The sequence below is a fragment of the Psilocybe cubensis genome, chromosome 10, assembly GCF_017499595.1.
Source record: "Psilocybe cubensis strain MGC-MH-2018 chromosome 10, whole genome shotgun sequence".
Classification (NCBI taxonomy): Eukaryota; Fungi; Basidiomycota; class Agaricomycetes; order Agaricales; family Agrocybaceae; genus Psilocybe; species Psilocybe cubensis.
Window position 1 is genome coordinate 737,212 of NC_063008.1, and position 17,276 is coordinate 754,487.

Consider the following 17,276-nt stretch of genomic DNA (forward strand, 5'->3'; position numbering starts at 1 on the left):
ACTGACTTGTTGTGGTGTGTTATGGCTAGAAGGTCCCGGCGGTAAGTGTAATGCCACGCATGACTCAAACCCGGATCCGATTTTCAACTTTGTTCTCACTTCCATTCAATAACACCACCCATCAAGACAACGTCAAAGACATTCGATGCTCAGAGAATGTATGCAAACTTTGCTTGCCTAGAGACTTTGTGGATGTTCAAGGATGTTCTGGAAAATACTTCGGGGGCACTCGGAATTTCTAATCGCTTGCCATCACTGCTCAGTTTGCTGGGCGACTCACGACACGACCGCTGTGCGGTCCGCTGTTCGTCGTTCTGCTCCCCAGTGACATCAATAACCATCCTAAGAGATGTTCTGTTGTCGTTTCTTCTTGACCTTCTGAACTGTGACCTATCTGCTGGCGTTCTGGTCTGATCATGGGACAGTCCACTCGGCCCGACATGCTATTCACTCTTGTATAAGTATGGCTCTCGAGGAGCCTCCTCTACGTGGACAAGTTGTGATGAGACTAGGCTCTTTTCTTCTGTTTGTCTTGCTTAGGCTCGAGTTGTCGTGTGCCAGTGCACCAAGTGGACCCTGGGATGCCTTCAACCTCGCCCCAGAGTCCAAGACGGTGTATCCAGCTGCAATCCACTCCTCGCACGGCTCTGTCAAAAACTCAAATCTACTCGTCAAAAACAAAGGAAAAGCATCTCTATCAACCAACGGCTCGTGGATTGCTCTAGATTTCGGTATCGAAGTGCGTCAACAACCATTTTTGCCACTCATCACTCAGCCAATCTGGTTGGTTGGTTACGTAAGGTTGGGGGCCTGATTTCTCTCAACTTGAACTCCAACCCATCTCCATCCTCGTTCTCCCTCTCGTTCACCGAGTCACCCACATTCATCCGCTCCTCCGCATCGGACGACTCGTCCTTTCCCTCCGCGAATACCACGTACGACGGTGTGCTGCAGGTGTCTGTACCCGCGCACGCAGGGTATTGGGTGCAACCTGCATCCTCTCTGCGTGGCGGGTTCAGGTACCTCACCGTCGTATCCAACTCGGAAAATGCTATTACACTGTCGAATGTATCCTGTGCTATCTCGTTCGTCCCGCACTTGGAGAATATGCGCGACTACGCGGGGTATTTCTACGCCAAGGATCCACAGTCAAAAGATGAAGATTTGTTAACGAAAAGTGCGCATATATTCGTTGTATTCGTTATCATTGTCCGTGGAATTATGCTCATATCCATGGTGCCGATCCTTTTGGTGGGGTGTATATAAAAAAGTTTGGTATGCTGGTGCGTACACGGTGCAGACTAACACCGTAGCTCTGAACAGCGGCCGGCACGTTCCCTTTTCCCCAGCAGGATGTAAGTCCCAACCATCTCTATCTCAATCTCCTATCCATTTACCTACCTCCCGCTTCCCCGCTGACAAAAATAATGATCTGCACATGACACTGACACTGACATTCCGGCCATCTACTGCTATTTTCTGACACGCGTGATGTTGGTGTTGGTGTTGGTTTTGGCGTGGTTGGTATCGTTCACCCCACGCACAGCCTGGGCGAATGACGCGACATTAGGCGTTGCAGGGCCAATCATCGTCGACGGAGCTAAACGCGACCGGTGAATATCTCAATTTTAACTTCTTTCCCTTTTTTCACGTAGATCGTTCGCTCGCTCATCTATTTCTATTCTGATCCATCGTTTACGCCCGATCCAAATCCGGTGTGTATGAAGTGCTGTGTGGCCTGGTGAGCATATTCTGTTGTTGCATTCATTGCACGGCGGACATCTCGTTTTTTTGGGCGATCAATCGGAATAGTGGTGTGATAGAACTTGGCGTGGGATGCGTCATGGTACTATTACACCACTATTTCCCTGATTTCCTTCAGATGTCCGCCGTGCATTATGGACTGATTCACAGGAGCTCAATAAGGGTCGTACGGCTTGCTTTTGCTTTTGCTTTGTGTTTGTGTTTTTGTAGGTGATATGGGTATCGCTGTGCCCACGCAGTTCGTCTCGACGAACGATCTGATTCCGACGCGCAATGCGCTGTCGACGATGTTTGCTGCTATCAACCCTAAAACGGGTGCGCTCCCTGAATCTGGTCCGCCGCTTAGCCAGCAGGGATCGGATACGTACCATGCATGGACGCTCATTGGGACGTGTGAGTGATGATTTTTTTTTGATTCATTGTCTCTGAGGTGGTGGTGGTGGTGGTATAGATAACTATGTTTTGTTTTCTGGGGATGTTGAGTGGTTGCAGGGTGTGTGGGCGAATTATACAAAGGCAGTAGCGTTTTTGGAGGGTAAAGTGGATGGGACGGGGTTGATGGATGTGACAGGTTTGAGAGATTGGGCGAGGCAGGGCGGGGGAGGGTATAACGCCGAAGGGAACGCAATTCTGTACAAGGTGCTCACCACCGCATCATCCCTCGCATCCACCATGTCCCTCCCCTCCCTCTCCTCCACCTACTTACAAAACGCAACCGCACTCAAATCGGCATTCAACAACGCGTTCTGGCTTCCTAGTAAAGGGATGTATCGTGATAATCAGACGACGACGCTGTGTCCGCAGGACGCGAATTCGTTTGCGATCTTGTTTAATTTGACGGAGAGGGAGGAGCAGAAGAGGATGGTTAGTGATGGGTTGGTGGGGAATTGGAATGGGATTGGGCCTGTTGCGCCTGAGTTGCCGGATACGATTAGTCCGTTTATAAGTGGTTTTGAGGTGCGTTTATTTTATTTTTTTGGTGTAAAGTTTGTGTCTGTTTTTGCGATTGAGGTGATATTGATGGTGGTTATCTTGATTTATTAGATACAAGCACATTTTGAGGCAGGGAACGACGCGCGGGCGATGGAGCTCATTCGCCGTACTTGGGGATACATGTTGACCACTGATCTGTCAGTGCAAAGCACATTGCTGGAGGGATTCACAGCGAATGGATCACTCGCGTATGTGTTTCTTTTACTTAAATATATAACTCGATCACTCATCGCCCGTAATCGTCGGTGCGAACACGATAGATATCGATACAACCACGGATACAACGATGATCCAGCATACACATCACACAGTCACGGATGGAGCTCGGGTCCCACTCCCGCGCTGACGTTCTATGTCCTGGGAATGACGCTCACGGAACTGCAAGGCAGGACTTGGGCGCTTGCACCCCATTTTGGAGGTGGGCTGTGCGCTGCGGAGGGTGGTTTCCAGACGGGACTAGGGTGGTTTGGTGTCAAGTGGTCGGCTGTGTTTGGGGAGCAAGGAGAGTTGGAAAGTTTGATGATGAGTATTGAGACACCGGAAGGGACGAATGGGGTGGTTATGCTTCCGAAAGGTATTAATGGAAGGATTGCGGTGGATGGGCCACGAGTAGAGAATCTGAATTTGCAGGATAGTCGGGCGGTTACCTTGAGATTGATAGGAGGCAAGCACGAAATCCAAGTACATCCCGTCTAATAATGTCCAGCGAATCCCATTCCCAAGAACATCAGTGATATTTAATACGAGAAGGAACCAATGTTGTAGGCATACTGTAATGTGACGTATCATGAGAAAACATAAGATACTTGATGAATTAAAGCACTCTGCTTTAGAATCCTTTCTTTTCATTATTCAACGCATCGCCTTCCCAATATTCTTCATCAATTTCCGTAGTCATGTCCACCTCACATATAGTCGCTCACTTCATTCTTTGCACCTCAGCCTTTCTTTCCTTTTGGCTGAGGTGAATTCATTCTTTGTTGCTCATTAGAAAGTAGCTAACATAGTTTACAGATTTATCGTAAACTTAGGTTGATAATATAGCCTTTCTTTCCTTTCGGCGGAGACACATTGTAAACTTAGTTTTCATCAGCCATCACGTCGATTCACAAATTTCGTGGGTAAGATTCACAATTTCAAACACTCGATTCAGATTTTGATTCACAAGATCGGTCAGTGGAATTTGGGATATGATAAAGTAGAAGCCAACTTCGCCAGGACCCGGGAAGCCCCCCTGTCCGCTTGTCACGGATTTTAGGGTGCTGCAGGCACACACCACATGCAGTGTTCAATAATTCATGGCAAAATATGGAAAACTTATTTACGTTTTGGCCAAATACATAAAGTAAATTGAAATAATGACTATATTTGGAGGGTACACGCAAATAAATTTCATATAAATCGCAACAAATTATTTGCGCATTTGAGGCCCAAAATTGGGGTTGACGCTGGACAACATCTTAGGGGAGCTCCTGGGTCCTACTTTGCCATTCCCCAAAATAGGGAGGGTTACCTGCGATACAGGATGTAATTCCATCTACCGGTGGATGTAGTCCCATGGAAGCTCGACGACCCCCCCCCCCCCCCCCCATCATTGCCCGCCCGCATCATTGCTGTCCCCCCCTGTTTTGGACACCTTTACAAGAACCTAATAGGAACGAACTCTGCTGACACTCTCAAATCTTACTCTCTACCTTCCCCTTGTTGCATCACTCTCAATACCAGATTTCAGATCTATTCAACTTTCGTGCTGCCGCTAAAGCAAGTTTTCAGCAGAAACACTGTATTTCAACTTCCCTACAGGACGTGTGGATGCCTCGTCAACGAGGCGTCCAAACTGTAAATCAGCTCAAAGGAAAGCTTGGCAAAGTTAAAAGTTTTGTATCCTTGTTCTTCTGCCAAATGGGAGCCAAATTGAGCAGCATTGTATGCAAAGTACACTGCCTTGGGATGCTTCATATCGCATATGACTATTTCATTCAAAGATACGGAGGGCCACCATCGAGCTCTTCCAGATCACCTACTGATAGAGGTGTGAGTATCAAGTATTTCATATTTATTGATATTCTATTAATTGATATCTATCTAGAATGTTAGTGTCCGGAGCGGGACAGGCTTGGAGAATGGGATGGTTTTAATGTGGAAGAGAATGTGTCTTCCTGGGTGTGCTGGTGTCCTCACGTAAGTGCCAACTTTTACTTTGCTAAACAGTGTGCTTGATCGCCGTGTGTATCCATTAGAACATCTTTTGGAATGTTTCAAATGTCTGGTGTCAGTACCAATATATACACGCGGACAGGGCATACAGAAATCAGCGTGGCTGCTCGAGTGCGTGCGTTTTTGCGTGTGCCTGCGTGACACGCATTTTTGCGCAACAACTGTGTTCTGCACGCATATTGATGTGTTGTGCACGCAATGTCACAGCTGTGTCACCCATAGGATTGTAATGTACAGTGCTCGTTAGTGTTCATTTATAATTATTTGGTGCGTAATAATGTATTTTTAGTACATATGCCCTTGTACTACCAATTTCATGTGCGGCCACCACCACAGATATCAAGCAGTTAGGATATAAATTATTACATGGTCCGTGCTGTATTTGAATTCATTAATATATATGCCTTTAAAAGTCTATAATACATGGTCAGATTAGCTGTTTGAGGCTCGGAACCAGCAGAACTTCAATGAACCAATTTGTTGTTACAGGGGCCATACAGACAATGAACTCGAGGGATGGCTTGGTATGCCGTGTCGTCGGCGTGTGCCTCACAACAATCTCCGACTCCGCAACCAAGTCTCGGCAAAGAAATCGGCAACGGTTTATGATCGGTAATATCCGATCAAACGGTGAACTTGGAGAAAAACGACAATTTTGTCTTTTCGACATGCAATTTATGGTTGTTGAACGGCCACCAGCGTGACACAACAGCACGCTAGGTGCACTCAATCGCACGCATTTGCCACGCAAGCAGCACGCGACCCACTTTCCCACGTGAACGCGATGGCACGCGATGGCACGCAATAGCACGCGACCCAATTAAGTGCGTGCAATTGACACGCAAACAGTTGTAATATGCACGCGATGAACCCGCAAGCAGTTTAATCTTGCACGCTAGTAGGAAATAATGTGTTTTAGAGTATTTTACTGCAAGAATATGTCTAATTTGTGTTGGCTTGACTCTTCCCTTGAAATACTGTTTATCTGCATGATGCACAATCCGGACGAGGTCTCCAGTGTATTCAATAATGTTCATCCATCCTCGTCACTCAACAAATTCTATATTATTATCAAGTCTAGACTTGAAATAGACGACAGTGTGGACGAAGCTTCAGTTACTGCAACTCTTGTCTTGCATCAAAATGTGTTTCATCAAACATTAAAGGACGCTGGAGCAATTACTGGACTCACATCACCGGAGTCTGTCATGATGAGTGCTTGTTTCACATTATACTGTTTTTTAAACACTCTGATGTATGAATGACTGTAGTGCTCGCTTTATCATATTGTTCAAAATGTGCGCAACCTTGAGGACTTCCTTCCAGCAGTGCCATACTTCAGCACCTGGTATGTTAACTTACAATTCTGTACTGGTTGCAATCATACTGGAGGAAGAGCCCTGCAAATTATCCAACCACGTCGCATTATACACTTGCAAGCCACTGGTCATCGTCACAGAGCTCCTCAGGGGAGCATTCACTTACTCTACCAGAATCATATTAGCATCAAGATGGCCTCTGTTGAGGCGTCAACTTGTTGGCGAGTCAAAGAAGGCAATCTTTTATGTACAGGTACACATGAATTGTAACAATCTGATTGGTTAAATTCCTTTGATTCTTATAATCGAAGCTGGTGACAACTCCAACTCCCAAGGTTTGGAACTTCAATCTTAGAACTTTCCAGCTGCTTTATATCAGGATACGAAAGTCCTTGGAAAGAACAACGGAGTTGTTTATGGTTTAATTCGGGAAACCACCAAGATAACTGGAAACCTTATTTATGCAGGGATTGGTTCATTGGTGACCGAGAGGTCAATGAATATGAGATGCTGGTATGTGTTCATTACAATCCCTTGATAGTATGCTCATAATTTGATATCTTTGTATGAATCCTGGTCCAAACTACATCGATCAACCCAAAAAGAAGGGAGAAGCTCAACCCAAGAGACCTCGTCCTAAGTCTTGGCCTATTCCAAAGAGAAGGAAGTGGGATGACCATTAATTATTCAGTACAACTGGATGCGTAGCATACTACATTCCTTGCAGAACATAGCTTAACATACGCTGCTCTTCATGTGAATCTCATACAGAATTTTGCACGCAAATCGCACGCTACCTCAACAAAGCTGCACGCGTTTACATATCATGCACACGCAACATGTAGCATTTCGCACGCAAAGTCATGTGAAAGACACGCAAATTTACTGATTTGCATTTATGCGTGGCACGCAAAAATAGGTCGCACGCGGGCTAACCACGCTGATTTCCTGGTGCCCACGCGGACAGTAGTGATTGCCGCCATTGTTTCTTCAACAATTGGTGTAATCGTGTCTGCCGCCTACTTGTTACTAGAGACGCCTGTGGTCGATTTCAATTCAATCAAGGAATCACCCGAAGTATGTCCACCTAATTTCAATATCGATGATTGTCTATTTACTATTGATTGGCGCTTTTCTTGTAGGCTTTCGAACCTCACAGTAGCGTGGAAGCCACCGATACCATGATGATACTGACATTGCCACTGTGCATGTTCGCTTGGTACAGTCCATATTAATCTAAATCTCTTTGGAAGTATGTCTAATAACTCCAAAGGTCCTCAATTTTCTGGATTCTAGCATTTTTCATGATCTTCTTTACCGATCCGAATCAACTTTACAGTCCCAACCAGACAAAAATTAATGTCTGTGCTGTTCTTCTATGCATATTGGTCATTTTTTATGTTGTACCACTTGTATCTTCTACAATCAGAATCAGGCGCCAGCAAAATAGTCACAGAATGGTGGAAGGCTCTCCAAGGCACCCTAACTATATACCATGATAGATAGAATTCTCGGTAGCCGTATTGGCTTTGATACATATCTTCCAAGAATGAGGCAGAGAAAACATATTCTAGTCACAGGCCGTGTATACTAGCACATTCCCACTTATTATCTATTGTCTTTCACCTTCATTAGCTCCTGGGTAATGTCAGTAATGTTGCCCCACACGAGGCAGACAAAGTGCATTTTCAATCAATGTTTTAATCGACGGCAATCTTTCATTTGATCGTTCACACAGCATTCGGAGATGTCGCACTTAGTTTGGATTTATTTATACCTCTGAGCTACGAGGGTGCCAATTTTATCGATGTTGATGCTTTCGCTATCGCGTCGCGCCTCCAGACAAGCCACGTGATGGGACTGAAGAACGCCCAGAACAAGTTTCTGTAAGAGCATGTGCACGTCTCCTCCGCGTAAATCAGAGTAGGAATCCTACGCAACATACGCCAGACTGCTCAGAAGGAAGAAAAAAAGCAGAGAAAAATCAATTCAGCAAAAACTCACAGAGCAGACACACAGAACCAGAACCAATATCAACCAGCCTCTCTGTGTACAAGAACTGGCGCACGTACCCATACAGCCGCCCATACTCAGAATGCCCCCAGCGTCCATCTGCGTCCCGCTCATTCTCCGCAGCCGCTTCGAACATCTCAAACGTCTGCCCACACTCGTCGTGTACTTCCCGCAGCGGTAGCAGTAGTTCGGCGTAGACCACAGTGTGATATATTGTTCCAGAATTCCTAAAATCCACTATGAGCTATAAAAGGTTGCTGATACATATTGAAGCATCTGATCGGACTTCACAACAGCATGGGAGGAGCTGGAAGGCGAGTACCCTACGTCCTCCGAGACACCCTATAGGATAAAGTTGAGGAGATCCTGGCATATAGCTGCATATCCGGCGCGGCGTTATACGCCCACTTCGAGGTCCTGCTAGATGAGCGGTAGAGCGTGGTGATGCTCAGAGCATCGGGTGTGAGGAGTTGCATGGGAGAAATGGAGGTTATCACCCTGATGGTGTGGGCGCAACTGAGGGGACGCCGACGTACCTTTGAATTGAAGTCGTTGAAGAGCTCCTTCTCTGCATTCTGCTGGGTGGTGGGATATAAATTGGCAAGGGTGTTGATGTCAAGGGACTCAATTGGGCAACGGCGCTCTTTGACAGAGCTGTTGGTAAATGTGCAAAATCCTAAACGACCCAAAAAGCTTTCAAAACAATCCTGCCAGCACTTATGTAAACACCTCGTCACTCAGGATTCCGGCCTCCATACTCTGCCGCACCTTTGTTCTCACTTCCATTCAATACGCCACCCATAAAGAAAACGTCAAGACATTCGATGCTCTGAGAGCAACATATGCAACTCTGCTTGCCTATAAACTTTGTGGATATTGAATGATGTTCTGGAAACTACTTCGGGGGCTCTCGGAATTTCTTCTAATTGGCTGCCATCACTCGCGTTCCACTGCTTTTGCTGGGCGACGCACGACACAACGTACAACGCAGCGCGGTCCGCTGTTCGTCGTTCTTCTCCCCAGTGACATAAGTCTCTAACATAAGAGATGTTCTGTCGACCTTTCTTCTTGACCTTCTGAACTGTAATCTATCTGCTGGCGTTTTATCATGGGAAAATCCATTCGGCCCGACATGCTACACACACATTCTATAACTATGGCTCTCAAGGAGCCTCCTCTACGTGGACAAGTTGTGATGAGACTAGGCTCTTTTCTTCCGTTTTTCTTGCTAGGGCTCGAGTTGTCGTATGCCAGCGCACCAAGTCGACCCTTCAACCTCGCTCCAGAGCCCAAGACGGGATATCCAGCTGCAATCCACTCCTCGCACGGCTGTCAAAAACACAAAGTCTGAATGCTGATATGCAAAAAACGTGTCCATCAACCTCAGTAATTTTGATGAATGGGTATCTTCATACCTCGGAGTGAACAAAGATACAGGCCTACCAAGATTTCTAACATGGGATATCATTAGTTTGGCTTGAAGTGTCTTGCTTCATTCTATTATCATTATGCCGACGTATCATGGTGATTGCCGAAGATACGAGGGGAACAGCATGAAAAATGACCAATAGGCACAAAAGAACAGCACAGACAGCTGTTTTCGTCTGGTCAGGAGTGTAGCGGTGATTTGGATCAGTAAAGATCATGATAAAGAGCGCTAGAATCCCAAAAAACATGGACCTAAGGATTAATCAGAAGAATTTTCAGAAATGTGGATCAAAAGGGACTAAACCATGCAAACATGCATAATGGCAATATCCATATAATGATAGTATTCCTTGAATCCATGCTAAGTTGGGGTTCAGTAGCCTGTGAAGTGACGCCAATTGACAGAAATTAGACAATCATCAACATTGATACATTGTGCACGTACCTCGCAAGATTGGTCAGTCAATTTGAAGTCAACCAAAGGCATATCTATGCATACGTAGACGGTGGACACGGCTGTACCAATAGTCGAGGAAATGATGGTGGCCATCTCTGCTGTCCGAGCATATATATTACCACTAACACCAGATATTTGAAACAATGCAAAGGATCCTCTAATGGGTAAACACGGTGTTTTAGCATACTAATAAATACATAAACCAGTAGGGACTTACGTGAGGAGACCACCACACCCAGGAAGACAAATATTTTTCCACATTAAGATCATCCATTTCTCCCATTTTTGGCCTCCCTCCCCACCCTCTTGCTAGACGGATTTATATAAATATGATATCAGTCAAGATCCAATTAATGGTCCTTGATACTAACAGGTCCATCGGCAGAAGATCTGCAAGGAATAGGCGGTGGACCTCTATTGGCTGAAATAAAACAGCCAGATGCGATTCCCAACAACCCAAAGCAGTGTACTTTGCACACAGTGATGTACATTTTTGCTCCAATGTGGGAAATAGAAGGGAGTGTCAGTGCACTCATGAAAGTATAACCTTGTGCCCTATCATAGTTCAGATATTTTATGTGCAATGCCATCTATTAGTGTCTTTGGGCACCTACGTACCTATTGTTGAGTATATCAGGCTCACTACTACGTTCAACGCGAGGAAGGATTGAGCAGTCAAAAGGTGACGTCATGGGCTGCCGTGTTTTTGATCAATGTGAATAGCGTTTCTTGGTAATCCGGGGGAAATAGGGAAGTAGGGTGCAGTGTTTTGTTCATTTATATAGTACCCCAAGATGTTGAAGAAGGCGATGTCTAGGCACACAACTAGCGACGTGTGCCCGGTTACTTTTTGTCACACCGAGTATACCCATCATATCATACATGCCGCTCTGCTCAGCATTGGCACCCCGGTGGCCTGGATTACAGATGGTGATTAAAACACATTTAGGAGGGAATCAGGCCTCAGGGGCTCATCTCACTAACAAATTGATCTATTACTCAAATTCTACAAATCTACATCTAACGAAAAGAAGAAGAAGAAAAAACAAGTGAAAAAAGCAAGATTTTACATTTTCCGCTCCTGTTACCAATGGATGAGAGGGAAAAAAAAAGGTTTGAAAGCTGGAAAATAAAACATTTTAAAAAAAGCCTGCATTCACATTGACATTCGGGGATACGAATCGAAAAGGGAGGGATAGCGATAGCGATGCGTGTATGGATGACGAAAAAGTCCATGTTTACCGGCAAAAGTGGGGTAGGGAAGGGAATCAGGAGTTAAAGGGTTCTATCGTCTAGAAGGGAGCTGACAAGAATAGAAACGAACCATATACACCGATCCTTGTCTTGAAACGAAGAGTTAAGATACACAAAAGAAATAGACATACAAACCATATACACCAATCCTTGTCTTTCATCTTCCTCACACCTCACACGACATAACCAAAAGAAAAAAAAAGTGAACAACCTCTCTGTGCCAGACGTCACCTGAAGCATGAGCCCAGAGGCAGGCGCTCCCCTAACAAACCCCATATCTATCATCCACCATCCACCTCTAAAACCCGCCTCCACCGCACACCTCCCAACCTACACACCCACAAAACTGCCCAACACCCTCCCACTCTCCTCACTCTCCAATCTCCACTTCGCATCCGTCCCCTTTCCACTCGTACTAACCGTCTCCGCGCCCTCAAACTCATTCAACCGCCTCAACAGCTTCTCATCCGAGCTCACAGCGAGCAGCATATCCACATCCACACCTCCGCCAGCACCATCGCCGCTGCCACTGGACGAGGATCCGTGCAAGGAGGACGTGGACGGGTCGAATGACGAAGCGTCGACAGTGGGGCTTGTTAGTGTTCCGTCGGAGTTGAACGCGGAGAGGTTGCTTAGTCCGAGGCTTGTGCTGATGTCCGACGCGGATGGGCTCATAGGGTGCCCGTGCCCATGTCCATGTCCGTGGCTCTGGCTCTGGCTATGATGACGGTGATGATGTCCTCCACCCCCATGCCCACCTCTAACCACACCCCCCGGATGCAAAATCGCACCCACCGCCGTCGATCGCGACACATTATTCGGCAACACCAAGAAACTATTTCTGCCAGGTATAATCCTCAGCCCATAGCGCTCCCCGAGCGAATCAAAGATATGGTTCTGCGCCTCGGCCGCTTGACGTTGTGCCCATTGGCGATCGGGGTTTTCGCCAGAGGTGGTGGTGGAGGGTCCCGACCAGTAGCGCCAGACCATGGAGGCTTGGCGTTCCTCGATGAACGAGCCCGGTGTACGCTCGGTGAACTGGTGTAATGAGAGATGAGTTGGTATTTTATGGTGGTTGAGGTGATAAAGGCGACGTACGTAGTTCAAAATTTCCAAACATGAACTCTTCCATGTAAGATTGAAGTTGGACACCATGTTAATCCACTCCCCACTTCCAAGTCCACCTCCCCTCGTCTTGATGAAACATCCATTCTCCGCACTACACACCATTGAGCCAACCATCAGTCCTACGCACTTGCAAAGAACCAAAAAAAAATCGAAAGAAAACACTCACACAATCCCAACCCTAGGCACCCTCCTCGCCACAGCCTCAAGCACACCCCTAACCTTGAGGCCACTCAACAACCACACCTCATTCCTCCTCGTATCCTCCGCCAACCGTCCCAGCACACTCACAGCCCTCTCCACCTCCTCCGGCAACGGCGCATCCTCCCCTTCATCCGCCAACACCGCCGCACGCGACAAATCCCGCCTCCAAAGCGTACCCTCAAAATCAACAAATATCATCCGCTTGCGCGAGTGTTTGAATTTACCCACGAGCACGCTTACGCTTGTTTCGTTTGGCCCGAAGGAGGATGGGGAGAGTGGGGGAGAGCCGGGGGAGGGTAAAGGGCGGAGGATGGTAGGTCCCGAACCGACGTCGTCGAGCAGCGAGGCGGTATGTTCCGTGTTGGCACGGATACACCTGTTAAGGAACGAGTTGACAAAGGTCTGTGCGGTCTGTGTCGTGACGTGGTTATGCAAATCCTAGAACGTAGATCATGTGTATACGTCAGATTCCCGAGTTCCACCATTATAGACGAGGATAGTGAGAGAGATACTGACCTCCCAGCGACTTCTGGCTTCCTCCCTGCCCATACTGAGTGCCTCCCATATCGCCCGGGCAGTCCCGCGCGCGTCCCATGGGTTCACAGCAATACAGCTGCGGAACCCACTGTAACTGTAACTCCCCGTGAACTCACTGAGGACGAGGACACCATGCCTGCCTCCCTCCACTTCTTTACGCTCCCCAGTCTCCGGATCAACAACTTCGACAACCTATACCACAAAAATGACCATCAGCACACGCACCACATACATATACACACCAAAAGAAGAAAAAAACTGGCGAAAAAGGTATTACAAGAAAACCACATACCTCCCGATCTTTCCCCTCCTGACACTCAACAAACTCATGCGTCCTCAACGCCATCCCCTCTCTCAAACTCGTCACCACAAACGCATCCGCAACCTCCAAGAGCGCCAAATACTGACTAAACGTCAAATCCTGCGTATGCAAAAACACAATCGGGGTATACGTCAGCGTCGAGAAGCGCGCGTTGATGCGGGAGATGATCTCTGTTATCCCGGACGATGTCGCGGCTTGCTCGTTGGGCGAGGAGGTTTGGAGTGCGATTTGGATGAGCACGACTTTGTTGATGTATTGTGGGTATTTTTCGAGGAATGTTTCAAAGGCTACGAGTTTGTGGCGTACGCCCTGTATCAGGTGAGTTGGAGTAGGCAGTACAAGGTAGATGTATGCATGATGTTAGATAGATATCACATTCGATCATGCGATCAGGTTGAATAGAGAGGGTAGAAGGGACATGTAAAGAGAAACTTATCAGAAACATTTCGTACAAGACAAAAACACTGCAAACGCACCTGAATCTCATCCAGTTTATCTCTCCCCACAACGAGCTTCATGCCCGCATAGCGCTGCTTGAGCACCTGAACCCACTCCGCAACTTCCGGTTCACGTCTTCATGGTGAGTGTTCATCACGACGCAGAGAACAATTGACGAGACCATAGCAAGAAAAGGAACACGGATAGAGAAAGGTCAGCGAGCTCATCAACAACCCAACCAACCACACGGAAAAAAATATAAAAAAACCAAAACCAGAAGATCAAAACATCAAACAACCCAACAATCAGGTATACCCCACACAAAACATAAAAAAGGGAAAAAACCCAAACCTAAACAACCAACCACATCATCACACCACCCGACCCAAAACAGCAACCCACGAAAAAGGCAAAAAAAAAAAATCCAAACAACCAAAAACACCCGATATAGCCAAATGAGGCAAACCAAAACAAGAAACCCACAAACAAAACAAGGCAAGATCGACAGCGTGACAATCTCACACTTTCCCAGATCCACATTCACAAAAACTCCCACGCAAACGCAAACAGCACCGCCATTACCACGCGACGCGGATATAACGATGGGGGGTTCGAGATTAGATCTGCCCCCCCTTAATTAAACCCCCCTTACCCCCCACACCATCCCAAAAATAACCACACCCCGAGAAAATCCATAAACCCACCAAAAATACCTTCATCCATCTACCATCCAGATTTGATCCATCAAACCATCCATTCATCCATCATAACTCCGGAAAATCCGCCAAAAAAAAGGATAGCCCAAAATAACAAAGAAAGCAAAGAAAGAAAGAAAGAAAACAAAAAAACACAAAAAAACCAATTAATCAAATAACTCACCTCCTAATATGCAACTGCCTCACATCAATTCCCATCGGGAACACACCCACATCGACAAAGCGTCCCCTCTCAACAACTCCATCTCTCACTCTTCCCTCTTTACTCTCGCCCTCGCCCTCACTCCTCTCCCTCCCACCCGCACCCGACCGTCCTCTCTGCACACTCTCCCCCTTCCTCTCCCCCCTACCCGCACCCGCACCAACACCAACGCCAACATCCAACTCACCCACCGCCATCCCCTCTCCCTCCGGCACCTGTATCCCCCTCGGCAACGCCTCAAAACTCAATATCCTACTAACAGTCTGCCTCCAATGCCTCGCATAACTCCCCGTCTGGAACCCAACCAGATCCGCTCCAAGCATACCCCTCAACAGGTCCTTGCGCACCGAGAGACACCTGAATATCTCCGACGAGGGGAACGCGACGTGCATGAAGAACCCGATGGGGGTTGAAGGCGGTATACTCGGTGTTCGGCGCTCTCCCTCGTTCCCATTCTCTGATGAGGTACGTGTGATGAGGAACGGGTTAAACGACGACGAGGAGGGTGGAAGACCGGATATATGGCTCGGTGCGCTTACGGATGAAGAGTGCGGGTTACCTGTAGCAGGTGGCGAGACGGAGGTGGGCATGCCAGGCGAGAGCGACATGCGCAAGAGGAGCGGGAGCAAGAGGAGGTGGTAGTCGTTCACCCAGATGATATCGCCCTCCTGGTGCGCGTGGATGATGACAGCTGCAAAGCGTTGGTTGACAGACAGATACTGCGCATACGACGCCGACTCGTAGAACTGCTTCGTCTTGGGCGCATCAGGCACCGCATAGTGTAAGCACGGCCAGAGGACCTACAAAAAAAAACCCAATCAATCTCAATCGTATGGTAAAGAAAAACCAAGCAAAACACACCTGATGACAAAATTCATCATAACAACTCTGAAATTCATCATCCGGGATCCACACGGGCAAACTCTGCCTCTGCGCCACCATCCGCGCATCAATATCCCTCCTCAGCTCCTCCCCAAACCCATCCGTCGGCGTGCCCAACGTGCCCACCCACAACTTCCTCTTCATCCTCTCTCCAACACTCTCCACCGCATTCTTCAACCCGCCATTACAATGCGGGTTCGGCTCCATATGCCATGCCGGGACACCACTCGCACCACCATACATCATGCTCCCGCCATTACTATCCACAGACGGCGACGTCGGCACAGACCCCGCGCGCGCAGAGGACGTCGCGCGCCGCGAAGTCGAACGCGACTTGTTCCGCCGCAACCGCGGGACAGAGGACGTGTCCGGGTGCGTCGTCTGGTGCTTCCGCGGGAGCGGGGATGTGATGGACGGTGTGTGTGCTGTGTCCTTGGCATCGCCGGCGGTGGTAGAGTCGGCTGCGAACCGCGTGAGCTTGGTGAATGGGTTCGTCGTCTCGTTCGTCGGCGAGCGTGCAGAGGGCGTCGCGAGCCGGCTCTGTTTGTGTTACGTCATACCAATCCCAATCGAATCGTATCAATCGACGATTGCAAGCAATCACCCATCGCAATGAGAATGAACGAGAAAAAACAACAAAAGAAACCCGTAAGCACCCGCCTTCTCTGTTACAAACCCCAAAGATACAAAAAAAAAACACCCACCTTATCTTTCAAATCATCCACAATACTTTTCAACGGGACATTCAAACTCGACTGCCTCGTATGCGTGTTCCCCGCCGTCTGACTCTGATTCTGGCCTGATGCGCCACCTGCACCCGCACTTGCACCCGACACCGCCGAGCCGCGGGTGACCAGCGCCGGTTTGAGCGGTTTCTTCGCTGTCGCTGCTCCCGCTCCAGCTGCAGTAGCAGTCGCTCCAGCAGCACTCGCCGCACCCCCCTCAACAGCACCAGCCCCCGCAGCACCAGCACCAGCACCAGCGACGGCCGCGAGCCGGGACGACACAGCGGGGATCGTATGCTCCGCATCGACCCTCGCCTGCACCTGCGCGAGCGTCTCGTGCTCGTGGTCAGGCGTCGGCGGGGAGGAGTAGGTGAGCACCGCGGTCGTGGGGAGGAAGAGCGAGGCGATGACGATGCGGTGGTTTCGGAAGGATGTCATTGTTGGGTTTTAGTTTTGATTTTTTGGATTGGATTGGATTGAGATTTTGGTTTGGATGGGGATGGGGATGTTGGAAGTGGGTGTTATCGCTCTAAGCGTTTTGATGTTGTTCGATGTATGCACGTATGCGTGCGCGCGTGTGTTGTGAGGAAAGGATGGAGGGATGGAGGGAGGAAAGAAGGAAAGAAGGAAGGGGGGGATGAATGAAGAAGATGGCAAGGAAGATATAAACGAAACACGGA

The 17,276-nt window shown here is 48.0% G+C and overlaps 2 protein-coding genes across 2 annotated transcripts; one reads left to right on the forward strand and one right to left on the reverse strand.

The window, feature by feature from the left end:
• Window positions 1-463: 463 nt before the first annotated feature.
• JR316_0010545 (uncharacterized protein) lies at window positions 464-3,453 on the forward strand (the record flags this gene model as incomplete). Its single annotated transcript, XM_047896212.1, has 9 exons — window positions 464-739; window positions 802-1,177; window positions 1,272-1,355; window positions 1,547-1,613; window positions 1,728-1,741; window positions 1,975-2,157; window positions 2,216-2,721; window positions 2,809-2,945; window positions 3,018-3,453. 9 exons carry the CDS (start codon window positions 464-466, stop codon window positions 3,451-3,453), a joined length of 2,079 nt encoding a protein of 692 aa, XP_047744257.1.
• An 8,322-nt stretch (window positions 3,454-11,775) lies between these two features.
• On the reverse strand, window positions 11,776-17,034 carry JR316_0010546 (Putative alpha,alpha-trehalose-phosphate synthase [UDP-forming] 106 kDa subunit; the record flags this gene model as incomplete). The annotated part of the gene is made up of 9 exons (XM_047896213.1): window positions 11,776-12,483; window positions 12,544-12,664; window positions 12,740-13,212; window positions 13,291-13,503; window positions 13,604-13,942; window positions 14,110-14,206; window positions 14,951-15,789; window positions 15,851-16,411; window positions 16,576-17,034. 9 exons carry the CDS (start codon window positions 17,032-17,034, stop codon window positions 11,776-11,778), a joined length of 3,810 nt encoding a protein of 1,269 aa, XP_047744258.1.
• Window positions 17,035-17,276: the final 242 nt, after the last annotated feature.